We start from the raw sequence: 26,960 nt of genomic DNA, 5'->3' as shown, positions 1-26,960 counted from the left end.
TCCTTCCTGCTCCTCTCTTGCTGCTTGGCCTGCTGTGTTCATCCAGCTCTACAGCTCGTTATTTCATATTCTCCAGCATCTGCAGTTCCTCCTACCTCCAGCATTACCAAGATAACAAAGTGCAGAGCTGGATGAACACAGCAGGCCAAGCAGCATCTTAAGAGCACAAAAGCTGATGTTTTGGGCCTAGACCCTTCATCAGAAAATTTCTGATGAAGGGTCTAGACCCAAAACACCAGCTTTTGTGCTCCTAAGATGCTGCTTGGTCTGCTGTGTTCATCCAGCTCCACACTTTGTTATCTCAGATTCTCCAGCTCTGCAGTTCCCATTATCTCTGATACGATTTTAACCTCCAGCATTACTGTCTGTTTTTTGCCATTAGGCCAATCATGTATCCAATTGGCAAGCTCACCCTGAATCCCATGTGACCTAACTTTACTAATTAGTCTACCTTGTCAAAGGCTTTACTAAAAACCAAATAAACAACGTCTACTGCTCTGCCATCATCAACCTTTTTGGTAACTTCCTCAAAAAATTCAATAAAGTTTGTGAGACATGAATTTCCTCACACAAAACCCTGCTGACTATCCCTAGTTGAATTTGCCTTTATAACTGTCCATAAATCCTATCTTTTATCATCACTTCCAGCAATTTACCCACAATCAAAGTCAGACTCACAGGTCTATAGTTCCCCACTTTCTCCTTATAACCTTTCTTAAACAAAGGCCCAACATCAGCCACCCACCAGTCATCATGCACCTCACCTACAGTTATTGATGATGCAAATATTTCAGCAAGAGATTTCATGATTTCCTCCCTTCCCACAACATTCTGTGATACAGTAGATCAGGTCCTGGAGATTAATCCACGATTATATTTTCTAAGACCTCTAGAACTTTCTCTTCTATAATATGAACTGTTTTGAAAATATCAAAGTTTGTTTCTCTGCATTCTCTAGACTCCATTTCTTTCCCCACAGTAAAAACTGATGCAAAATATTCATTTAGTATCTCTCCCATCTCCTGGAATTCAACACAAAGACAACCTCCTTGATCTTTAAGAGAGCCTACCCTCCCTGTAGTTACCCTGTAGCTCTAATGTATTTGTAGAATCTCTTTGGATTAACCTTAACCTTGTCTACCAATGCTATCACATATCCCCTCTTTGCATTCCTGATTTCTCTCTTAACAATGCCCTGACACTCTTTATGTTGATTAAGAGATTCAATTGAACCAAGTTGCCATTATCTAACAAAAATCTTGTTTATTCTTGACTAGGACCTCAATGTCTTGTTGTTCATCCATTGTTCCTTAATCTCACCAGTCTTACCCCTCACTCTAACAGGAACATAATGCCTCTGAACTCTCGTCATCACGCCCTTGAATGCCTCCCACTTGTCAGATGACCTTGTACCTGCGAACAATCTACTCCAATCAACTTTTGAAAGTTCTGGTCTCATACCATTAAAATTTGCCTTGCTCCAATTAAAAACTTTAACTTCTGTGGAAGGCTTATCCTCTTCCATAAACATTTTGATATTAATAGAATTATGATGGCTAGACTCAGAGTGGTCCCCCACTTCTAGCTCAGGCACCTGTCCTGCCTCATGCCCAAAAGAAGATCTAGTATCCTTCTCTAGTAGGAGCATCCACGTGTTGATAAAGAAAATTTTCTTGAGCACATTTGTCAAATTTTTCGCCATCCAAGCTTTTAACACTACAGTAGCCCCAGTCAATATTTGGAAATCAAAACCCCCCATTATGACAACTTTATTATGCTTACATATGTCTAATATCTCCCTACACATTTGTTTCTCAATTTCTCTCTTACTATTGGGAGGGCTTTGGTACAATCCCATCAAAGTGATCGTCCTTTCTTATTTGTAAATTCTACCCATATGTTTTCACTGGACAATTTTTCAGAAACATTTTCCCTCATTACAGCAGTAACGTGTTCCTTAATCAAAAATGCCACCACCTCTCCTTACTTGCCTCTTTTTCCATCCTTCCTATACCTGGAAAATTTTGGAGGGATATAGCTGCCAGTCTCATCTATGTCTCAGCCAAGTTTCTGTCATAGCTATGAGGTCCCAATCCCATGTTCCTAAACATGCTCTGAGTTCATTAGCCTTACTTGTAAGAGCCCATACATTGACATACATGCACTTTAGTTCTTCAGAGTTACGACATACTCTGACGGTCTCTTGTCTTTCTTTCCTAATCGATGTGTTCTCCTGACATTCAGAACCTACTCCATCAATCCTTCCATTTATACTGCTACTTAGAGTTCCTCCCCTTGCCTTCTCTATCAATATAAAGTCTCCCTTAATAGAATGAGCAAACCTCCCTGCTAAGGTATTGTTCCCTTTTTCACTGTAGGTTAGATCCATCTTTTTTGACCAGGTCTTTTCAATTCACATTCTAATTGTCCAAAAACCTGAATCCTCAAACAATATCCCAGCTCTTCAGCCATTGATTTATCTCTTTTAACCTTTTGTTCCTTCCCTTGTTTGAGTTTGACATTGGAAGTAATCGGAAATTACTTGTTTTAAGGTTTTATTTTTTAATCTTCAACCTAGCCTATTAAATCCACTCTGTACTGCTTTAATCTTTTCCCTAAAAATGTAGTTCTGACCAATATGTACAGTAATTTCTGGCTTCTCAATGTCTCCTTTAACAATATGCTTGAAATGTTTAGAAACATCCTTAATCCTAGCACCAGGAAAGCGATAAACCATCCTAAATTTACACTCACTGCCACAGAATTGCCTGTCAATGCCCCTGACAGGAGAGTCCCCTATGATAATTCTATTAAATCTTGTCAAACACTACCGAACATAGTGATTTCTGGATAATTTTATTCATTTTCTTTTGTGTGTCCAGGGTGTATTACTTTTCCAGGAACAATCAGTCTTATTTGAGATTGGGACAGATGACCTTGGCTGAAATCCTATAAGAGATGATGGGAACTGCAGATGCTGGAGAATCCGAGATAACAAAGTGCAGAGCTGGATGAACACAGCAGGCCGAGCAGCATCTTAGGAGCAGGAAAGCTGACGTTTCTGGCCTAGATGAAGGGTCTAGGCCCAAAACATCAGCTTTCCTGCTCCTAAGATGCTGCTCGGCCTGCTGTGTTCATCCAGCTCCACACTTTGTTATTTCTGACAGATTATGGTCTGTGTTTGTCACTGCAGCATTGGGTATTTGATGTAAGTGACTCCTGTCCAGATGTATTGCATTTTGGTACAACAAACAAAGGCATGACTCATACAATTAATGTTGGGGCCTCAGGTAATCTTGTAGAACAGAGGGATCTCAGGTTTGGGTACATACTTCAAAGAAGAGAGGGTAGTTAAAAAGGCATTTAGCATGCTTGCCCTCATTCTGAGTCCTTTGAGTAGAAGAGTTGGGAAGTCATGTTGAGGTTGTACAGGACATTGGTGAGGCTTTTTGTGGAATACTGTGTCCCCAGTTATAGGAAGGATATTATTAAGCTGGAGAGGGTTCAGAAGAGATTTGCCAGGATGCTGCTGGGAATGGAAGGTTTGAGTTATGAAGAATAGATAGACTTGGACTTTTTTTTTGCTGGAGTGCAAGGGGTTGAAAGGCAACCTGATAGAAGTTTAAATAATAATGAGAGGAATAGATAGATGTGATGGTAGCTGTCTTTTCCCACAATGGGGAATTTCAAGACTAAGGGGCACGTTTTTAAGGTGAATGGTGAGAGAGGGTTTCACAGAGATGTGGGGGCAAACTTTTTACACAGAGGATGGTTCATGTCTGGAATGAACTACCAGAGGAAGTCAGGGATGCAGGCACGGTTACGACATTTAAAAGGCATTTAGATAAGTATGCGAGTCAGATGGTCTGGGGCGGGCAGGTGGGACTAGTTAAGTTTGGGATTACGTTCAGTATGGATTGGTTGCTCCAAAGAGTTTGTTTCTGTGCTGTATGACGCTATGATATGACTCGATGAGACTGGATGACCATGATTTCTCAGCTTGAGCACGTCATTACATCGATCGGAGCTTAGTTAGCTGGGGGGGATCAGTGTTCTCCTTCTGACTCATGCCGCTTTTTGAGCATCGGATGTTGAGAAACAGGACAGGTGGAGGTTTTGAGCATCCAGCTAGGAATGGAGAATTTTAACCCTGAGTGGATAGGAAGGATCTCTTTCCACTGTCACTAAGATTAATAACCAGGAGCGCAGGATTGGTAAAAGGATTGGAGGTGGCTAAAGGGGTAACTTATTCCCCTGGGGGTAAGAGATCTCTGGAGTTCACTGCCTGAAAAAGCTCTAAAGGCAGTAACCCTCAACATATTCAAAATGCACTTGGATATGTACTTAAGGTGGGGAAACCTACAGTATATGGATCAAATAATGGGAGGTAGGATTAACCTCATTGGCTCCTTTGCAGCCAGCACAGATCGGATGCCTCGAATGGCTATAAATCTTTCTCCTTCTGGGATGGCCGTTTACATACACAAGCAGTCAAATAATTTCTACCAATGAAACAAGCCAAAAAAAACCATATTGAGACCCTTATGTCAACCTTTGTGTTTTCCTCATGATTTAATTATTTTTAAACATCATAGCTAACACACCAGCCTCTATGTGGAAAAAAGAGTGCTTAGCATTTATCTAATCTTCCAAGAGAATGCTCTGGCAGTGGTTCACCCTCAAATCTTGAACCACTTACTCTTTGAGAGTTCTTAGAAATGCTGGATTGTTGTTTTGGTCTCCAAAGCAAATCATATTTTGCAGTCACCATCCAAAACCTTCACAAGTGGTCTCACAAAAGTTGACCCAGTCTTGTTCTCACTCATCTTTTAATTCGCTGTGGGAGTAGTCTTGTATATTGACGTCGACGGGAGGAAGGTACAAACATTGATCAGATTGCAGAATTGAATAACATGAAATAGGACGTGTCGTGTTTTGAGAGTGGAGATGCCTTAAGCAGTTCACATAGACTCCTGCTGTTCGGCAAATTGACCGAATACCCTGCCTTTTTAAAAAATTATTCACTCTTGGGATGTGAGCATTGTTGGCTGGGCTAACATTTATCATCCATCTCCCACTGCCCTGGAGAAGGCTAGCTTCTTGAACCACTAACCTTCATGGGGTGTAACTACAGCTGCAGTGCTGTTAGAGAAAGAGTTTCCAGATAGGATTTCAAGGTTAGGGAGAGGAGAAAGATTTTATAAAGACGCGAGGGGCAACATTTTTACGCAGAGGGTGGTTTGCATGTGGAATCAACCTCCTGATGAAATAGGGGACGTAGTACAATTACTACCTTTAAAAGGCACTCTTAGATGAACAGGAAAGATTTGGAGGCTGTGGGCCGGAGCAAGGAGGTGGAATTAGCTTAGTTTGAGATTATGTTCCGCATGGACTGGTTGGACTGAAGAGTCTGTTTCTGTACTGTCTGAATCTATATTGTCCAATGGATAATGAATGAATTTCAACATGTTCTAAAAGGAGCCGGTGAGTGGCTTGCAGAGGAACATGCAGGTGCTGGTTTACCCATGTGTCTGCTGCCCTTGTCCTTCACAAGGTTTATGTGTCTGAGAGGTGCTGCCAAAGGAGCCTCAGTGAGTTGCTGCAGTGCATCTTATAGTTGGTACAGCCTGCCCATCATTGATGGAAGGAGGGAGTTTTGAAGGTGATGGTTGGACGATGGTAGCACAGGTACGCTGTCCCTTTTCCTGAAGTTGGCAAGTGCTGTAAATGTAGTTCCTAAGATAGTGATAGAGTTCTAGTACTTCTCCTCAATGAATAAAAGCCAAAAGAACTGTGAAAGCTGTAAATCAGGAACACCAAAACAAAGTTGCTGGAAAAGCCCTGCAGGTCTGGCAGCATCTGTGGAGGAGAAAACAGAGTTAATGTTTCGGGTCCGGTGACCCTTCCTCAGAAGCCTGCATCCACTGGAATTTGGAAAACCAAGAGACGACTTGATTGATACATGGGAAATTCTGAGGGGCCTCATGTGGAGACAATGTTTTGTCTTGCAGGACAAATTAGAACAAAAATTAAGAATTGCCCATTTAAGACCAAAATATGGAGAACCCCTTTCTTATGGGGCCATGGGTCTTTGGAACTCTCTTTTACAAAAGACAATGGAATCAGAGCCCTTAACTCTTTGCAGGGCCCAGTTAGAAGATGAAAGGCTATCGGGGTAAGCAGGAGTGTGGAGTAGTCAGATCAGCCATGATCTTATTGAATGGTGCAGCAGGATCGAGGGCTGAATGGCCTTTTCCTGCTTATGTTAGTCCCTGGACCGATACCAGGGCCTGTTTGTCAAGTTACTTAACAAGTAACTGGGGACAAAATATTCTCAGCAAGTTGTATCAAGTTTGTTGCGTCACATGAACGGAATCTGGGGCTAAAAATCGTTTGAGATCATTTTTGGCTCAGATGGTTATAAATAACTCGTTCAGATGACACCTCAAGTTCTGAGGCTCTTTATTTTAGAAAAGAAAAGAGAATGATTCTTTGAAACAATGAACACATTCATCGAGCCTTCGGGCTTGTTTGCCTAAGAACTTATTGTTTTTGAACTTTGAGCTGCTTCTCACCAGTGATATAAACATTGTTGTTGAACTGACCTTTCAAAAGGGTGTGCGTCACCAGCTGTGAGTTTGGCATTCCAGCCTGAAATTAAGGGTTGGAAATGGCATCTCTGGGGTGTGCCGCCATCGGTAGGAGACTGTTGCCTCCAGGGTCAAACCAGATTTAAGATCTTGATTACACGTCCGCTTTTGATCATTCTTGTTATCTTTCTCCCCCTCCTTGTTTCACCTTCATCACCAGTGGAGGAGTCATCAATCTGACTGCACATATACCCTTGCCTGGCTTGACCCTATCTCTCTGTGCTAGGGGTCCAATCAAGTGGAGTGGGTCATTGGTTTTCTGTTGGCGCTTCCACTCCAACCCTGAGTTTTTTTTGGGGCAGAGGGGCGCGGGCGGTTGTGAGGGTTGCTCACGTCCTGACCTTTGCTGAGCATGTTGCAATTAGCATCGCAGATGAGATGAAGCGCTTCCCATGTGGGATTGTGGGTAAGAACCCACATCCTTCCTTTGCGTTTGCAAAATGCATTAGAGCAGTTTCCCCGGCTGTTCGAACCCCGTCTCCTGCCGCTGTGGCGAGGGCACATGGCAGCTATCTATCCCCCCTACGCACCCAGCCCCACAAATCCTTTTCTGCTTGATTTCTGTCTTCCTGATGCCCACGTCTTCCTGATGCAGTCGTGCCTTGGAGTGGCCAATGTCCAAGCTGCGGAATTTCCTAGGTACCTGCCTCTCGTCTTCAGGTGATCCTTCAAACTGTGCTCTTTGGAGAAGGTATTAGCCGTTACATGTTGCTGGTCGTTTTGCAGGTCACACTCAGCGCCGCTCAGCCAAAAGCTTGTGAGTTCAATTCCCATTCTAGGGTCTGAGATCCGCAACTTAGGCTCATGCTGCATTGCTGGCAGAGACTGTTTCTGATGAGATGATAAACCCTGCGCGAGACACAAGTAGAAGGCCCTGTATCACAAGGCAGAGGCCACATCCCTCATACCCTAGACTAATACTTAGCCCTTCGTGTCAAAAGTAGATGGTCCCTCCACCGTCACGTTGCTGCTTATGGGAACGTGCTGTGCATTGCCACTTCACAGCCTACCACATTTTCTAGAACTGTATGACTTCTCTGGTCATTGTCAATGGCGCTATGGAAATGCCCTTTTTTTTCTTGCATCTGCATGAATATTTCCTAATGTGACGTGGTGTCAGTGTTGCCTTATGCCACACCAGGCAGCCCTTTGGGTGTATTGTTTACATTTAAGGAGCTTTGTGGATATAAGCTGTTATTGTAACGCTGCTTGTCTTGTCTAAGACACCCCAGGGGTGATGATGTGCCTTCAGTATTGAAATGTGGGTCCGTTTTGAACTGGCATCTCCGAACATTGATCCAGGCTTGAAAAACAGTGCGGTCGGGAGGGAGTGCTGCATGGACAGAGGTGCGGTCTTTCAGTTGAGATGTTAAGCCAAGCCCCTATCTCGGGTCATTGGAAACGTTTCCCCCAAGAACCACTTCAGAGATGAGCAGGGTCTCCCTGAAGAATATTTTTCACCCCCAGTCAGCATCAGTGTGGTCATATTCACCGTGTTGTTTCTGGGGGTTTATTTCTTGCCACATGGCTGTCGTGTTATTGTATGATGAAGCAGTGACAGTACATATAAAAACGCTCTTTGTCGCTGTTAGTAGAGACCTCTCGCTCCCCTTAGGCAATAGTTAAGTGTCTGTTCTCTTCCTCCCCGCCCCCCCCCCCCCCCCCCCCCGCCCCCCTCCCCCCAGCTTGTCGTTCAGGCTGGGTTGTTTCATGGCAGTGAGATGCTCTGTAAGACGGTGTACAGCCATGAGGTTAACATGTGTTCCGAGCCCCTGTGGAACCAGAGTCTGGAGTTTGACATCAACATCTGCGACCTCCCAAGGATGACGCGGCTCTGCTTCGCCCTGTATGCCGTCATTGAAAAGGCTAAAAAGGCTCGATCCACCAAGAAGAAATCAAAAAAAGCGGTGAGTGTTCTTATTTCATTCCCACCTTCATCAATACAATGTTCCTTTATGTGTAACAAAACTAGTATGAGCTCATTCAGAGACAGCAGGAACTGCTGATGCTGGAGTCTGAGATAACACGGTGTGGAGCTGGAGGAACACAGCAGGCCAAGCAGCATCAGAGGAGCAGGACAGCTGACATTGTGGGTCAGAAAGAAGAAGGGTTCAGCCCCGAAACTTCGGCTTTCCTGCTGCTCTGATGCTGCCTGGCCTGCTGTGCTCATCCAGATCCACGCTGTGGTATCCATGAGCTCATTCAGGTTGGGTGATCTGTGACCACTTAACTTTGAGGTAAGTTTTTTAAAGTTTTCACCTCTGCTTGGTGCTTGTGGTTGGAGGGATCATGTTGTGCTGTAGCAATGGGTGAAGAATGTTTCATGTGCAGGGGGAGTCCCACTGACTGGTGGATAGTATGAGTGTAGCAGTCAGTGCGAATGGCACAGATTCTCCAGGGCATTTGTCCCTCCAGCAGGAGCTCAGGAAACCTTCTGGATCGATTATGATTTAACAGACATTGTCCCATGTTAACAGCTGGACTCTGAAGTTTAAACTTGCGAGGAGAGAACACAGTCTGCGTGTGTGTTCCCTGGGATCTCAAAGGATCTTGTGCAATCTGAACAAAGTTTCCACGGTAGTAAGGGGAATGGATTGGGTCAGTGAAGTGGAACTATTTTTACGGCTCAAAGAGTCTCACCCTAGGGACATAGTCGAAAAATTACAGCCACAGCTTTCTGAAGCGAAATTCGGAAAAGATTCTGCTCCAGCAGGACAGGGGTATGTGGAGGGGTCAGGTCTGGCTGTTGGCAGGCAAATCAAAGTCACTATAAAGGGGCTATGAAAAGGGGGGAGAGAGAGAGAGACAGACAGACAGAGAGAGAAAGAGAATGAGACTGAGACAGAGATGGGGGGAGAGAGAGAGATAATGTGAGATTGAGACAGGTAGGGAGAGAGAGAGAATGAGACAGAGAGAGGGAGAGAGAGAGAGACAGACAGACAGAGAGCGAGACAGAAACAGACAGAGTGTGTGAGACTGAGACAGGCAGAGAGCGAGAGAGAATGAGACAGAGAGGGGTGGAGAAAGATACAGACAGACAGACAGAGACAGAGAGAGAGAGAGGTGAGGGGACTGGTGGTGACGTTAACCTGAGGACCACCATGCCTCAGGAGGAGTTGAGAAACTGAGACCTTCATGGTAAAAGGAGCTTGGTGCTGTTGGAATGTGCAAATCAGCTGTCCAGCCAACTGAGCTAACCACTTCTCATTCATGCTGCTGTGTAGTCCTCAGGGCACGGCAGTGTCTAATAGGATCTGATGGTGTTCCCATGTATGTGATATCCCTGTCCTTTTAGATGGCAGTGGCCACGGGTTTGGAAAGTGCTGATGTGGGAATCTGTGCAATTTCAGCCTCCATTGGAAAATCCAATTCCAATTCAGCAACATTTATATTTTTATTCACTCATTGGGCCTGGGCATCATGGGCTGGGCTTGGTACTTATTGCCTATTCCTAGGTGCCCTTGAGAAGGTGGAGGTGAGCTGCCTTCTTGAACCACTGCAGTCCGTTTGGTGTAGGGACAGTGTCATTAAAGCAATTTTTAGGGCAGGAAGTGTAGTTCAGAGGAATGTCATTGGCTCATTGCCAGTGGTTTCTGTCCAATGAAAGGAGGCATTGGTACAAATGACCAAAGCATTGTCACAGAGTTACGTTTTAAGGACTGAACAAGGAATCACAAACAGGGGATGAGTTTTGGGAGGGAATGCCCAGCTTTAGGTGAACAGAGGAGGTGAGACCCGGAAGTGAAGCTGGATTGAGATTTCAGTGTGAGATTCACCTTAGAAAGGGCTTTAGCAAACACTTTGTGTGAATTCACCTGATAAGTTGTTCTGGTTGTCACTGACAGACTGTGGTAATGGGGTGGTGTGTACAGGTGGAGGATCAAGGGCCTGTTTTGTCCCCCTCCAGATTCTTTGCCCCATATTCAAGTGAATCAGGAAGCTGCCTGGTTAAAATTTCCCAGCGTTCCCAGTCTCCTCTCAATCTCCTTCTCGGAAATAGCTACAAAGGTGTTATTTTCACCACTATCTGAAAATAACCTCAAGGAGCATTCGAACACTGTTGTGCTGAGAGTCAGTCGAACAACAATTGCTCAGGTATCAGGCACTGTGATGTGAACTGATGGCTGAAACCCAATTCTGAGACAAGCTCCAGCTCAAATAGAACTTCACATTTTTTTTCTTAACAAGATCAGGGATGGCAATAAATGGCCTAGCCAGAAATGAATGAAATAATTTAAAAAGGCTCTGTGAAATAATTGTACAGATAAATGAATTATTAAATGCAATGGGACTCCTAGGAAAAAAATGAAAGAACTGCGGATGCTGTAAACCAGAAGCAAAAACAAGGTTGCTGGAAAAGCTCAGCAGGTCTGGCAGCATCTGTGAAGGAAAAAACAGTTAACGCTTTGGGTCCGGTGACCCTTCCTCAGAAGTTCAGGAAGGGACTCTGGACCCAAAATGTTAACGCTGTTTTTTCCTTCTCAGATGCTGCCGGACCTGCTGAGCTTTTCCAGCAACTTTGTTTGAGTTTCAAATTGGACTCCTCCAGTGGTTCCACTTGATTGCGGTGGGAAGTGTGTGACTCTACATTCAGATCCAACCATGGTTTATGAGGAAGAGTTCATGAAAACAAATTAACATTGAGTCAGATCCATGTGCAAATGTAAATGACAGATGCTTGAAGCATCGGCAGGAGCACTGCATAAGATGTCTTTTTGCCCAGGGGCATTACTATATGTTTTTAGACCAATCTTGTTTTGCTCTGTGGTCAAAACTGCAATAGGAGCTCCTCAGCAGTTCTAGCAGCATCTGCAGTGCGAGAAACAGTTAACGTTTCAAGTCCAGTGACCCTTCCTCAGGATTCTGATAGGATTGAGGTTGGGGAACTTAACAACAACAACTGCATTTATGTTGTGCCTTGACTATGGCGAACAGTCTACAACACTGTGTAACATGACAACATCCTACAGCACCTCTCATTGATCCGACAAATCTTGACCCTCAGCCGCAGAGGATTTAATGGAAGAGAGGACTATAAACTTGGCCAAAGGGTTAGCTTTAGCGAGTGGGGTGAAGGAATAAAGAAAGGTTTGGGGGGGGGGGGGGGGGGGAACAACATAGGATGGAATTCCAGAACTTTGGACCCTGACACCGACGGTGGATCAGATAGAATCAAGAAAATGCATGAGGCTAGAATTGGAGGAGCACAAATGGCTTGGATGGTTGTGTGATTGGAAGTATTAGGAAATCTGGTTGGCATGGACGAGTGGGACTGAAAGGTCTGTTTCCATGCTGCATGTCTCTATGACTCTACACTTGCAGATTTAGAGATGGGTGGGAAGTGAAAGCAAGAACTTGAATTTTAAAATGGAGGTGTTGCTTAACCAAGAGCGCACCCCCCCCCCCCCCCCCCCCCATAGGCCAGGGTGCACAGGGAGGGGTTTGCTGAGCGATGGACCCAGTACGGGCCATAACATGAGCAGCAGAGTTTTGGATAATCTCACTGGGGTGAGAATGTGGACAGTTTTACAGAGGGCTTCACATCACCCATGCCTAGAGGTAACAGAGATGTGGATTAGGGCTTTAGCTGCGGCAACATTGGTCCAAGTGATCTCTCTACCTGTGCTGTAAACTTTGGGAATCTGTAGGCTTTCCTGGGACCTGTCAGTCCCTGGGATTAGAGTTGGGAATATGAGAACACAAGGAAAAGAAGTGTGTGTAGGCCATTTAGCAGTTTGAGTTCATTCTCACTCATGGAGATCATGGCTGGTCATCTACTTCACCATTTTCCTGCTGTGTGCCTGTATCCCTTGGTATTTTTAATTTATACAAATCTATCGATTTCCGACTTAAACATACCCAGTGAGCGACCGCCCACGACCTTCAGTGAATTCCGAAGGTTCACCTCCGTTGTAAGTGAAGAACTTCCTCCTCGTCACAGTCTGCCCCTTATCCTGAGACGGTCTCTCCTGGTTCTGACCCCTGCTCCCCCAGCCCCATCCCTGCTCCCTCACTAGGGGAAACAACTTGTCTGAACTACCCTCTTCATTGCTGTAAGAACGTCGTAGGTTTGAATATGATCACCTCTCCTTCTATACTTCAGAGAACAAAGCCCCAGTCTGTTTAATTTTACCTCACAGGGCAATATCTCTGTTCCAGAGATTACTTTGGTGACCCTTCATTGCACTCCCTCTGGGGCAAGAGCATACTATCTTCAATAAGGAGACCAAAAGTACACACAGTACTGTTGTGTGGTCCCACCAAGTCAGAAGTCACACAGCACCAGGTTACAGTCCAACAGGTTTGTTTAAAATCACAAGCTTGCACAGCACTACTCCTTTGTCAGGTTCATTCAGAAAGCATATGATTTTAAATAATCCTGTTGGACTGTAATCTGGCAGTGTGTAACTCCTGACTTTGTCCACACCAGTATCTCCACATCATGGTCTCACCAATGCTCCGTGTAATTGAAAGAGGCCGCCTTAAATGAATTCTCAAATTGTCTTGTAACAAAGACCAACATACCTTGTTTAATGTGCTGGCAAGTTAATTTGCAGTGATTCATGGACAAGAGCACCCAAGCCCTTTTGAAGTTCAACAGTTCCCAGTCTGTCACTGTTTAAGAAATGCTCGATACTTTGGTTTATCCTTCCAAATGATGGATGACCTCACATTTCTGCACATTGTATTCCATCGGCCAAATTTTGGCCCACTCACTTAGCCATGTCAAATTACTTTGCCTCCTCCTCAGGCTTCACATTCCACCTAATTTTGTGTCATCTGCAAATTTGGAAACATTACACTGAATCCACACCCAAACTCAATGATGAACAGCTGTGGATCTTGGTGGTAACACACTAGTCAGAGCTCAACTACCTGAGACTGACCCACTTTTTCCTACCCTCTGTTTTTCTGTCTGTTAATCAGGTCTCAGTATACTTCCCTACGAATCCTAGCCTGCACTCACTAACAACGACATGATTCATTCTTGAGTTTCTGTTGGAGAAACTACAGTCACTGGATTGGATTTTAACCTAAAAGTCAGAAGGTTATATGTTCATCTCCCATCTGCAAAATTTTTGTTAACCAGCCTCTTGTGTGAGACCTTATGGACAACCTTCTGTGAACCTAAATATACCACATCCACTGGTTCCCTCTTGTCTATTCTGCTAGTTGCATCCTCAAAAAAACAGGCTTTTCGAATGCCATTTTCAGTTCATCCATCTGTGTTGACTCTGCGCAATCCTGCCCTTATTTTCCAAGTGTCCTGTTAATGCATCCTTTTAAAATAGATTCGGGCACTTTCCTAATAACCGTTGTCAGGCTTAACAGATCTGCAGCTCCCCGTTTGCTCTTTCCTTTCTTAAATAGTGGGATCACCTCTACTCCCTTCCAATCAGCAGATTTCCAGAATTTTTTTTTATTCATTCATGGGATGAGGGTGTCGCTGACCAGGCAGCATTTATTGTCCATCCCTAATTGACCAGAGGGCAGTTAAGAGTCAACCACATTGCTGTGGGTCTGGAGTCACATGGAGGCCAGAATACAGTTCCCTTCCCTCAAGGACATTCGTGAACCAGATGGGTTTTTTTCCCAACAATCAGCAATGGATTCATGATCATCATTAGACTGTTGATTCCTGATATTTATTGAATTTAGATTCCACCATCTGCTGTGGCATGATTTGAACCCAGATCCCCAGAACATTATCTGGGTCTCTGGATTAACAGTCCAGTGATAATACCACTAGGCCATCGCCTCCCCTACTTTGTAAAGCTGTGGATCTTGGTGGTAACTCAATGACCAAGGCACCTATTATTTCTCCAGCCTCCTTAGGGACTTCTGGGAGTGAATTTCTACAGAGTCATGTTCATCTTGTACACATATACAACATCGACATGTATTTGTTTCTGATTTGAGATCTAAAATTTGGTCATTAAAGACTTGAGGCAGGAACCAGCATTTTCCAACTCTGTGATGGAGGCTGTGTTTGCTTTGCTGTGTTAGGAACATTTGCAACATGTTCCGATTTATTTGTTTGTGAAAATAGGAGGATCCTAGCAGTATTGAAGCTTGGATCATCAGGTCTACCATTGATCCTGAGCACACAACATCGAAAACAAAGATTGTGGTGGCTCTGTAGATGACCCATAGGAGACCAACTCTCGATTTAGTCAACAGTTGGTTTAAACATTGGGTTTGGGATCAGCGAACCTCCATGTGGTTCATGTCAGGATTTTTAGGGTGGGACAGTGGCTCAGTGGTTAGCACTGCTGGCTCACAGCGCCCGGAACCCAGGTTCGATTCCACCCTCGGGCAACTGTGTGGAGTTTGCACATTCTCCCCGTGTCTGCGTGGGTTTCCTCCGGGTGCTCCGGTTTCCTCCCACAGTCCAAAGGTGTGCAGGCTAGGTGGATTGGCCATGCTGAATTGCCCGTAGTGTTCAGGGATGTGTAGATTAGGTGGATTGTAGAGGGATGGTTGTGAGTGGGAGGCTCTGAGGGTTGGTGCATAAATGCAAGACTTCAAAAGTCTTTTTTATCACAAGCTCCTGTTGGTCAGTTTTTAAACCAGTTATGGGTTTTTTTTCTGAAACTATGCTTTTTGGTCCTAACATGTCCCATGAGGGGAGGCATTCTCTCGGCATTTACCTTGTCAAGCCCCTTAAAAATTTTGTTTGATTCAGCGAAGTCACGTCTCATTCGTCAAAGCTCCTTTGGATAGAGTCCCAAGCTGTTTAACTTTTACTCATAAAACAATCCCTCCATACCAGGGATCATCCTAGTGAACCTTCTCTGAACTGCTCCCAGTGAAATTCTATCTTTTCTTAAACGTAAGATGGGTGGAGACAACAAGCTCCACGGTTGCCTCTATGAACACCAGCAAAACAGTCGTTAATGGAGAGTAAAATATTCAAAGATAGTATGAGATTAAAGCCTAGTGATTATAAATTCATTGTGGATGAGACACTTTGCATAGTGCAGGAGCTAAATAAAAGTGGAAACTGGTCCAGTTTTTGACTGGCCCCAGTTGACAGTTCTGCCTCTACTTAGCATGTTTGAAGTCACTGACAAATTGGATCCAACCGCATGTCATCGCTCCCTTTATTGATGGGACTGTTTCTCATTGCGCTCCAGGATTGCCCAATCGCTTGGGTGAACACCATGGTGTTTGACTACAAGGACCAGCTGAAGACGGGAGAGACATGGCTCTACACCTGGCCATCAGTACCTGGTAAGACTTTAATTTGCTCGAATGCGCAGCAACGAGTAATTCACACTGAGTGCTCCAGTTCCCAACAGAAGGCCAATCTCAGCCTGACTTAATCCAAATATTGTGAAATAGCTGGCGACTGACCACTCCCGAGCATTGTGCACCCTCTCTATCTTTCTGCAAAATTCACAGCGAAAGTTATATATAAATAGATACATTTGTAACTATTAAAGGACATGGGGATGGTGGAAGATCAGCCATGGTCCAGCTGAATGCAGTCTTGCGAGGCTGAATGTAGACCTGAGGGGCTGAATGGCCTCCCCTTGCATTGATTTTCAATCTTATACCTGTATGCATGGGAAAAACAAGAGGACAGCTGGTTTTAGCATGATGTCAGGTGATATCAATGCAAGTTAAATGGGTGAAAATTCCATGCCTTTGGTTTAAATGTAGAAAAGCCAGCCCGGACTGTCATTAGTAGCATCTCACAGACCATTCAGTACAAGAGAGAAAATGATTCATTTTGTTTTAAATACAAAGTAATAACAAAGGTTTGTGAATACATTAAACTCTTAGTCCTCAGCACTCCTTCCTTCCTGCACCCAAGCCAGGATCATCCAGAGAGAGAGAGAGAGAGACATTCAGAGAGGATAGTCTGTGCTCCTGGGAGGAACGGGCTATGTGAAATGATTAAATGACCCAGCTGTCTCTGACCTGCGAGAGATCCCAGAGAGAGTTAATCAACTCAACTTGAGACCATAAACCTCAAAACAGTTGCTTCAGATGCATCCTGGCGATAGGCCAACAGGGCATGGAGCCAGAGTTTTAAAAAGCAAATTTAGGACAACCATCAGGAAATATGTTTGACATGGAGTGTGCTCACACAGCTGGGGAAGGTTGGCAGCTGCAGTGATTGAGTCCAGGAAATTAAGCTCTTGAAGAAATGAATCGATGCTATAATAGGGCGATGTTTAAGTTGGCAATCTGGAGAGACCGCCGAAGCTCCCATTGAAGAGTCTTCGTTCAAAACCTTTTTAATTGTAACTCTCCTTCTGTTCTGTGTTACTGGTTGTACAAAGTGTGGGTGGGGAAGTGCATCCTCAAAGCTTCGGTTTTGCGAATGGTGTCACGCGTGTACTGGTTGGGATTCCTGATCAGTGAAACTCAGAATTCTTCAGAAGAAGGGTCTAGGCCCGAAATGTCAACTTTCCTGCTCCTCTGAAGCTGCTTGGCCTGCTGTGTTCATCCAGCTCCACACTTTGTTATCTCTAGGCATTTCATTAGCTAGTTTTCCAGGCACGATGACATTGCTCAGTGGCAATTATGAATGTAGTGCACTGTAAAACAAACCTTACAAAGTGAGGTGCGACTGAAAAATTGCTCAGTAATCCAAAAAGTAGACATTGCTTATTAACTCTCGCACTCAAATTCAAGAAAACCAGTAGTGGAAGGAAACAGTTTCTTGTGCTGTACATGGCTGTGAGCAGGGATGTGAGCAGGTGCTATTGGAATGTAGGATTGGCAATGAGCATTAGGAAGGAAATTGATGCTTGCTGACAAAGATCATTGTAAGATTGATGAACAAGCTCTTCCATCAAAGAAATGGCTGGCTGCCCTCCAGTTAAGAATATGAGAGAGTAATAGCGTTTTATTTCAACAAATGCAGTAGTAGTAATCTTGTGCATTCTGTCCTTTTTCTGCAGATGAGAAGGGAGAACTGCTGAACCCAATGGGCACTGTACAGAGCAACCCGAACACTGACAGCTCTGCGGCCTTACATATCAATTTCCACAGTGCCGCATCCCACCCTATCTACTACCCATCCTTTGAAAAAGTACGTACACAGTTAGATCTCAGGGTTTTTTTATTCCACAAGAACGGCAGTAGAAAAACTAAGGCCAGGAACAGGCAACAAGAATGTGCAGCGATCAGGGAATTTGCACTCAGACAAAAGCAAAATACTGCAGATGCTGGAAATCTGAAACGCCGTAAGTGGAGGAGAAAACCTGAAAAAGTGTTGTACCAGACTCAACTCTGTTCCTCTCTCCACAGATGTTGCCGGACCTGCTGAGTTTCTCCAGAAATTTCTGTTTTTGTTTCCGATTTCCAGCATCCACAGTCCTTTGGGTTTTTTTTTGCAAGATCTTTAGTTTCACAAAGCATTGAAAATAATGGGGAGGTTGGGCAGAAGTTAAACCAAAGATCAGCCATGACTTGACTAGATGCTAGAGCCCATTTGAGGGGGCTTGAGGGCCATTCTTGCTTCTATTTTTTGTGTTCTCATGTCACCTAAGTAAGCATCTCCAACATGACAATCTGGGCAGTGAAGATCAACTGGATGTTCAACTATGAAATGCTTCACAATGGAACCTAACTTTTAAGAGGCCGAATTTCTGGCACTTATAGCAGGAACACCCAGGAGAAGCAGGGCTCCTGGCACTTGTTACATCTCTGCCGCAGTGTTGTCATGTGCAAGGAGGTGTGGCTCCTGTGCTTTCTTCCTGAAACCACCAGCATTGGGGTCGAGCAGGCAGTGGTCTCTAGGCCTGAGCTATTCACTGTCTTAGCTGTTGCGGGACCCTGGGAACCTCTGATGCTTAAATCCAATTAGCAATTTCCACATCACTGGTGAATATTCACAAACCAGCGATGTAAATTTCCGAAAGCAAAATCATCAAGGACCTATTAATTTCTCTTAACTTTTACTTTTTAAGATATAAATTTGATAAATCCTTCTTTCATCCAGATTCTCGAGCTGGGTAAGAATGGAGATCGTGTAAAAGCATCACAGGCAGAGGTAAATAAAATGTGTACTGACTGTATTAATGCTGTAGTGTACATACCCTGCATGCTATTCCTAAAATTACCCCCAGATTATGCCGACACCATACTCCCTGCTAACAGGTATATTGGGTGTTACTCCGCAAGAGTATGAAGGTCGAGTTATTCTCCGCTATCGTAATGTGTTCAGTTGTTTGTTACTTGCAAACTGAGTTACTCCCAGACAAACTGCCCTCCTATAACACACTGATCATACTTCCTGCCATTGATGGACTGTGTTTCTCACTGCAGTAATTATAACGAGCTGGACCTCATAGAATATGAGCTCCCTGAGTGGGCCTGTTAATTTGATCTAATCAGGGAGCCCTGACTGAGTTATAAATAAGATTGTCAAGGGTTCCATTCACTCTGAGGGCTGGCTCTTAGGGAGTTGGATCAGTGTCAAAGTCATTCCACATTTGTAGGTAAAGAGTGATTTGATGAAGGGATATCGGCCTCTGTGGAGTTATTTCAGTATGTTCTCCCAATAACGTGATCGCGATATCTGTGCCATCTGGCCTTTTGATTCATCATTGATGGCCACACCCTCAGTTGCCTGTGCGCCAATCTCTGGAATTCCCTCACCACCTCTTCCCAAAACTCTCCTTGCCTTACTTCCTTTAACGTGCTCATTCAGACCTCCCTTTCGGACCAAGCTTTTGGCTTTCTTCCCAAATATTCCCTGTGCGCTTCAGCACTTAATTTTGCTTAAAACACTCCTGTAAAGTTTGATTGCGCTGAAGACATTAGAAAAACTGAAAGAACTGTGGATACCGATATTTTCTGAGCTACCACCAGTTCTGATGAAGGGTCACTGGGCCACAAATGTTAACTCTGATTTCTCTCCACAGGCATTGCCAGACCTGCTGAGCTTTTCTGGCAATTTCTGTTTATGTTTCTGAAGACTTGATGTTGCTTTATGTGTGGTTGCTATTGTGTAAACTGGCCTGTTGCAGTATTGCGGTGTCTGCATTTGGAGTTACTCTCCCACAATGCGTATGGTATAACTCTCCACACTGCCTTGCAATCAGGGCTCTATAACCTGTTGAGCAGCTTCTTTAACCAAGCTATGCTATTAGCCTGCAACTTGACTCAGACATCGCTAACCCTTGCTTCTGCCTCTCCACTCCCATCGTTTTCTGCACTATGCTTTATACCCTGAGTTTGAGGAGCCTTTTCAAACCACAGGAGATGGGATTAATTCATTTTTAAAAATTATTTTGTGGTGTGCAGACCTCACTGGTGAGGACAACATTTAGTGCCCATCCCTGATGACCTGGAGAGCTAATGAAATGATGTGTGATTTAATGCAGTTATTGTAGCTCTCCTCCCTGTTATTTGTGGTGATACCAGCATCTGTACAATGGATTCTTGCAGAAATGTGGGTGCAGGCTTATAAATAAATGAGAGGTATTGCATTTTGGTAGAACAAACCAGGGTAGGTCTTATAAAGCTAATTGTAGGGCCCTGGGGAGTGTTGTAGAACAGAGGGACGTAGGAGTGCAGGTACATAATTCTTTGAAGTTTGCATCACATACAAGCAGGGTGGTTTGAAAAGGCTTCAGAGATAGCAGGAACTGCAGATGCTGGAGAATCTGAGATAACAAGATGTAGAGCTGGATGAACACAGCAGGCCAAGCAGCATCAGAGGAGCAGGAAAGCTGATGTTTTGAGCCTAGACCTTTCTTCTGAAGAGGGGTCTAGGCCTGAAACATTAGCCTTCCTGCTCCTCTGATGCTGCTTGGCCTGCTGTGTTCATCCAGCTCTACACCTTGTTATGTCTGGTTTAAAAAGGCGTTTGGCATGCTCACCTTCATTGCTCAGATCTTTTGAGTATAGGAGTTGGGAAGTTATGTCGAAGTTGTACAGGAGGCCTCTTCTATAATACAGTTTTCGGTTCTGGTCACCCAGTTATAGGAAGGATATTATTAAGCTGGAGAGGGTTTGGACGAGATTTACCGGGATGTTGCTGGGTATGAAAGGTTTGAGTTATAAAGAAAGGCTGAATAGGTGGGCACTTTTTTCACTGGAGTGTAGGAGTTTGAGAAGTGACCTGATAGAAGTTTATAAAATAGTGAGAGGTAAAGATAGATTCAATGGGAGTTGCCCTTTCCCTAGGATGGGGGATGTCAAGGCTAGGCGACATATTTTTAATGTCAGAGGAGAAAGACTTAAACAGACACAAGAGGCAATTTTTTTATACAGAGGTTGGCTCTTGTGTGGAACGAACGTCCTGAGGAAGTGGTGCATGCGGATACGATTACAGCATTTAAGAACATTTGGATAATTTCATGAATAAGAAAGTTTGGGGAGACATGGACCAGGAGCAGACAGGTGGGACAAGTTCGTTTGGGATTATGTTTGGCATGGACTGGTTGGACTGTTTCCATGTTGTATGGCCATATGATGGGATCGCTGTCCGTGAAAATGTTCACATATTTTGAATCCGCTGCTTGAATTGGTCATCTTGTGAAAGGAGACTGTGGCACTTGAGAAGGATGTAATGATGGTGTTCTCTGAAACTTGTGCACAGCAACAACAGCTGAAGGAGATTATGGAACGTAAAGCATGCACTGAATTCTTTGAGGATGAGAAGGATCTGGTATGGAAACTAAGGTATGAAGTGCGTGAGCATTTCTCCGACGCCCTCGGTAAGCTGCTGTCTATAACCAAGTGGAATAAACACGAAGATGTTGCTCAGGTAAGAGACCATGGTGAATCCATAACAGCATGAGGCTTCCTGATTGTGTAGACAGACAGGCTGTGGGCTTTGGGCTCAAATCTACGCAATACCTGTCCATGCAATACACCTGAGAAAAGTTGTTGTTATTTTGTTTTATTTTAAAGTTGCTTGGTTTTACTTTCCACTTCTGTGAAAATACTGAACTAGAGGGATTTTGTGCACGTGTTTCATTGTGTGCCATTAATATCACAGACCTGATTCCAAGCCATTACAGCAAGGAGATAGATAGACCCCAGCTCCTTCCTAGACAAGATACCAGTCCAAGTCATCAAAGTCTCACCCTGGTCATAACCTCTCCCAACCTCTTCCGTCAGGTAGAAGATATAAAAGCTTAAACACATGTACCAACAAACTCAAGAACAGCATCTTCCCTGCTGTTATTACAGTTCAAAATGGACCTCTCAAATTTCGGATTTGATGCTGATCTTGCTGTTTGTGCAGCCAAAACATTGAACAGAGAGAGGAATACAATCACCCTGATGCACTTTGTATGGTATGATCTGCCTGTGCTGCACACAAAACAAAACTTCTCTCTGTACCTAGGTACAAAGGACAATAATAAATCAAATCAAATCACATCTTGTTTAAGGGCATTGGCCTGACAGAAATGTTCAAGCCTAGTTCCACCATGACTGTCCTATATCACCTGCACATTCTTCCCACTTAGAAACCTGCTGGTTCTGTGTGGTAACAAAGTGTGGAGCTGGATGAACACAGCAGGCCAAGCAGCATCTCAGGAGCACAAAAGCAATGCTGCTTGGCCTGCTGTCTTCATCCAGCTCCACACTTTGTTATCTCGGATTCTCCAGCATCTGCAGTTCCCATTTTCGCGGCTCTGTGTGGTATTTGGGGTTTGCTGAGTTGCTTGGAAAATGGTTTCACATGTTGCATTCTGCAGTTGTAGAGCCTTCCCTTCCATCTAGGGTGAAAACAAGTCCAGGGATTCACGGTCCCTTCACCTTCTCTAAATTCAGTGCATCAGTGTGGAGATACCTGTCCATTTGTGACTGTAACTCCATCAGGATTGAAACTGATGGGGTTTGATTAATACGAATCAGGGTCCTGGCAGTATTATCAGAAGTCAATCTGGAAGTTTGTGAGCCAATTGCAAAATATTCTGCCGTAAAGTCTCCACTTCAAGGAAAGGATCTTAGCTCTTCATGTCCAGCAGCAGTTGGTCTAAAGTGAGACACTGAAAGCGTATGGTGTAACTGGATGATAAATACTGCCTAATACTGCAAATTAAAAAGGATTGAGAAAAATAGAGTCAGAGATGATGGGAACTGCAGATGCTGGAGATTCCAAGATAATAAATGTGAGGCTGGATGAACACAGCAGGCCAAGCAGCATCTCAGGAGCACAAAAGCTGACGTTTCGGGCCTAGACCCTTCATCAGAGAGGGGGATGGGGGGAGGGAACTGGAATAAATAGGGAGAGAGGGGGAGGCGGACCGAAGATGGAGAGTAAAGAAGATAGGTGGAGAGAGTGTAGGTGGGGAGGTAGGGAGGGGATAGGTCAGTCCAGGGAAGACGGACAGGTCAAGGAGGTGGGATGAGGTTAGTAGGTAGCGGGGGGTGCGGCTTGGGGTGGGAGGAAGGGATGGGTGAGAGGAAGAACCGGTTAGGGAGGCAGAGACAGGCTGGACTGGTTTTTGAATGCAATGGGTGGGGGGGAAGAGCTGGGCTGGTTGTGTGGTGCAGTGGGGGGAGGGGACGAACTGGGCTGGTTGAGGGATGCAGTCGGGGAAGGGGAGATTTTGAAGCTGGTGAAGTCCACATTGATACCATATGGCTGCAGGGTTCCCAGGCGGAATATGAGTTGCTGTTCCTGCAACCTTCGGGTGGCATCATTGTGGCAGTGCAGGAGGCCCATGATGGACATGTCATCAAGAGAATGGGAGGGGGAGTGGAAATGGTTTGCGACTAGGAGGTGCAGTTGTTTTTTGCGAACTGAGCGGAGGTGTTCTGCAAAGCGGTCCCCAAGCCTCCGCTTGGTTTCCCCAATGTAGAGGAAGCCGCACCGGGTACAGTGGATGCAGTATACCACATTGGCAGATGTGCAGGTGAACCTCTGCTTGATGTGGAATGTCATCTTGGGGCCTGGGATGGGGGTGAGGGAGGAGGTGTGGGGACAAGTGTAGCATTTCCTGCGGTTGCAGGGGAAGGTGCCGGGTGTGGTGGGGTTGGAGGGCAGTGTGGAGCGAACAAGGGAGTCACGGAGAGAGTGGTCTCTCCGGAAAGCAGACAGGGGAGGGGATGGAAAAATGTCTTGGGTGGTGGGGTCGGATTGTAAATGGCGGAAGTGTCGGAGGATAATGCGTTGTATCCGGAGGTTGGTAGGGTGGTGTGTGAGAACGAGGGGGATCCTCTTGGGGCGGTTGTGGCGGGGGCGGGGTGTGAGGGATGTGTCACGGGAAATGAGGGAGACGCGGTCAAGGGTGTTCTCGATCACCGTGGGGGGAAAGTTGCGGTCCTTAAAGAACTTGGACATCTGGGATGTGCGGGAGTGGAATGTCTTGTCGTGGGAGCAGATGCGGCGGAGGCGGAGGAATTGGGAATAGGGGATGGAATTTTTGCAGGAGGGTGGGTGGGAGGAGGTGTATTCTAGGTAGCTGTGGGAGTCGGTGGGCTTGAAATGGACATCAGTTACAAGCTGGTTGCCTGAGATGGAGACTGAGAGGTCCAGGAAGGTGAGGGATGTGCTGGAGATGGCCCAGGTGAACTGAAGGTTGGGGTGGAAGGTGTTGGTGAAGTGAATAGAGTCTTGTCTTCAAAAGGGACTAGTGTTACAATCCTATATGCTCATATTGTGCAGTTATTACCTGTTTTAGAAAAGTTCATTCCTGCCAAAAGCCTGCATGGGATGGAATACAGACTTTGCTAACTAGATATTTTAGATATCTTTGAATAAACCTGATCAGAGACGTTATTATAGGCTTCTGGAGCCATTGGGACTTGAACTCAGGCTTTCTGGCTCTGAAGGAGGGACAATATCACAGCACCATAAGAACCCATGTTAGATGTTGTACGCTGTTATCTGCTGAAAAGCAATTTATTCGCCCGACCCCCTCCCCACCCCCCCACCCCACCCCACCCCCACCCGCCCCCGCCACATGCAATGCATTTATAAAGCACGTTCAGGCACCTTACTTTCAGGGAGTATGTTCAGGTCTGAATCACTGAACAGATAGGCACTGTGCTGCTGGGAATGGGAGCCGGCTCCCCATGTCTAACAGCTGTAGGTGTGACAGGCTCTGAGAGAGAACCTCGGGGAACTTATCCTGCACAACCAGGGAGCAGGTGGCCTCTAGTGACTGAGAAAAATCATCACCCACCTGCTTCCTGGGAAAGGTGGGGCTGCTGGGGTCGAGATTTCCTCAAAATGGGAATGTCCGAGAAGGGCGTATGTCACAGGAAAAGGTCTTTTACCTTCTGGGTTTGTACCCTGTCCTGCTCATTGAGGAGGGTAAATCAGGTATCCATGGAGGATTGGCCACGAGTGGAGACAGTCCTCAATGAGAGGCACCTGGGATTTCACCAACAGATTTAATTCTTGGCCCAGGTTCCTGGAAGGAGCAGGTGCAATGTGGCCTCAGACAGGAATCAGTGTTGATACTATGGCACTCTCTCTGATATCCCTACCGGTTTTCAGAACCAGAATTACACTCGATCAGGGAGAGCAATCTCGCCTCTTGGGCAGTGGGCCAGCAGTAATATACTTCAGACCTGTTCTCAGTGAAGGGAAGAAGTCTGACTGATCCACAGATCATTTTTAATTTTTGGAACGAGGTCCATGTCCAGACACTGCTCGATATCCACTGATTCACTATCCACAAACGCAGCTGCTAGTGAGGTCCATCCCCCGCGCACCCCCACTCTAAACCCCCATCCTTTCTCTCATTTACACCAACCTGTGCGTGTGTGAGAATTGAATCCACTGCAGTGGTATCGCTTTGCATCACAAACCAGCTTCCCAGCCAAAGAACTGCTAGAAATCTGAAACTGAACAGACCGTTTGGGGTCTGAGCAGGTGTGGAGAGAGAACCAGAGTCAACATTTAGGGCAGAGTGACACTTTTTCACTACAGTTCAAGCAGACCTGCTGAATTTCTCCACTAATTTCTGGCTTTGGTCCAGCCAACTGAGCTAACCAACTCTACCCCTTGAGGCCATTTACTTTCCGATAGACTGAGAGAATCCTTCAGAGCCTCCTCAGGGGTCTATCACTCGAATGGAGTGGGTTTTTGTGTGAGGAAAAGTTGGACAAGTGAGACTTGAAACTGTCGTAGTTTACAATAGTACGAGACAACACAATGGAAGCACATAAGATCCATAGGGGACTCAGCAGGTTTGGATGTGGAAAGGATGTTTACTCTTCTAGGAGAATAGAGAACTAGAGATTTCCTGTTTAAAATCATGAGGAGCGTGGAGAGAGGGAATTGGCCTTTTCCCCAGGGTGGGGGAGTCCAAAACTGGGGGGTGTAGGTTTAAGGTGAGAGGGGAAAGATTTAAAAGGGACCTAAGGAACAACTTTTTCACACAGCGGATGGTGTGTGTATGGAATGAGCTGCCAGAGGTGGTGGCGATGGCTGGTACAATTATATTGTAGATGGGTACATGAATAGGAAGGGTTTAGAGGGAATTGGGCCAAATGCTGGCAAATTGGACTTTAGATTTATATAGGATATCTAGTTGATGAGATTAGATTCCCTACAGTGTGGAAACAGGCTCTTTGGCCCAACAAGTCCACACCGCCCCTTGCAGCATCCCACCCAGACCCATCCCCCATAACCCACACACCTCTGAACACTACAGGCAATTGAGCACGGCCGATCCATCTAGCCTGCACTTCTTTGGAATGTGGGAGGAAACCCACGCAAACACCGCACAGACAGTTGCCCGAGGCTGGAATCGAACCCAGGTCCCTGGCGCTGTGAGGCTGCAGTGCTAACCACTGAGCCACCATGCCGCCCATAGCATAATAGCATAGATGGGTTGGACCAAAGGGTCTGTTTCCATGCTGTACATCTCCATGACTGTTAAAAATCAGGGTTCGTCCATTTAGAATAGAGATGAGGAAACATTTTTTCCCTCAGAAGTTTGGAACTGTTGTCCTGAAAAGGCAATAGAAGCGGATTCCTGGAATATTTTTAGTGCAGAGGTGGATAGAGTCTTGTTAAGCAAAGAGGGTGAGAAGTTAATGGAATAGGGCGGGAATGTGGTGTTAAGTTTACAGTCAGATCAGCTGTGATCTTATCGAGTGTAGGAACAGCCAATGACCAGATTTGTGTTCCTCTGTAAAGTAGCATTCCCTACCTCTGCAAACCTCCAGTGATTAAGTGGAATTGAAATGGCACGGGGTGGCATGAGGCCAATCATTGTGAATGCCAGATTTTGGAGATACATGCAGAGTTAGGGCCCCAGGCTGTGAACGTTCGAGTAAAATGTGACCCAGAATAAACTAAAGTAAGCTGCAAAACTCTGAGCTGGGGGAGGATAAACATTTCACATCCTGGCTGATGTACCAATCAGTTTC

The 26,960-nt window shown here is 45.2% G+C and overlaps 1 protein-coding gene across 11 annotated transcripts in view; it reads left to right on the top strand.

Moving 5' to 3' along the window:
* The window catches only part of pik3cd (phosphatidylinositol-4,5-bisphosphate 3-kinase, catalytic subunit delta), a 216,924-nt gene that overhangs the window by 156,318 nt on the left and 33,646 nt on the right, over positions 1 to 26,960 (top strand). For all 11 annotated transcript variants that reach the window (XM_048561566.2, XM_048561564.2, XM_048561562.2 and 8 more), the window contains 5 exons: positions 8,336 to 8,557; positions 15,788 to 15,884; positions 17,567 to 17,697; positions 18,610 to 18,660; positions 21,217 to 21,384. In XM_048561566.2, the coding sequence (XP_048417523.1) occupies positions 8,336 to 8,557; positions 15,788 to 15,884; positions 17,567 to 17,697; positions 18,610 to 18,660; positions 21,217 to 21,384 (669 nt within the window). The remainder of the gene's footprint in view (positions 1 to 8,335; positions 8,558 to 15,787; positions 15,885 to 17,566; positions 17,698 to 18,609; positions 18,661 to 21,216; positions 21,385 to 26,960) is intronic.

This window comes from Stegostoma tigrinum, chromosome 28 (genome assembly GCF_030684315.1).
Source record: "Stegostoma tigrinum isolate sSteTig4 chromosome 28, sSteTig4.hap1, whole genome shotgun sequence".
In the NCBI taxonomy this organism is placed as follows: Eukaryota; Metazoa; Chordata; class Chondrichthyes; order Orectolobiformes; family Stegostomatidae; genus Stegostoma; species Stegostoma tigrinum.
This window is presented reverse-complemented; position numbering and strand designations above follow the sequence as displayed.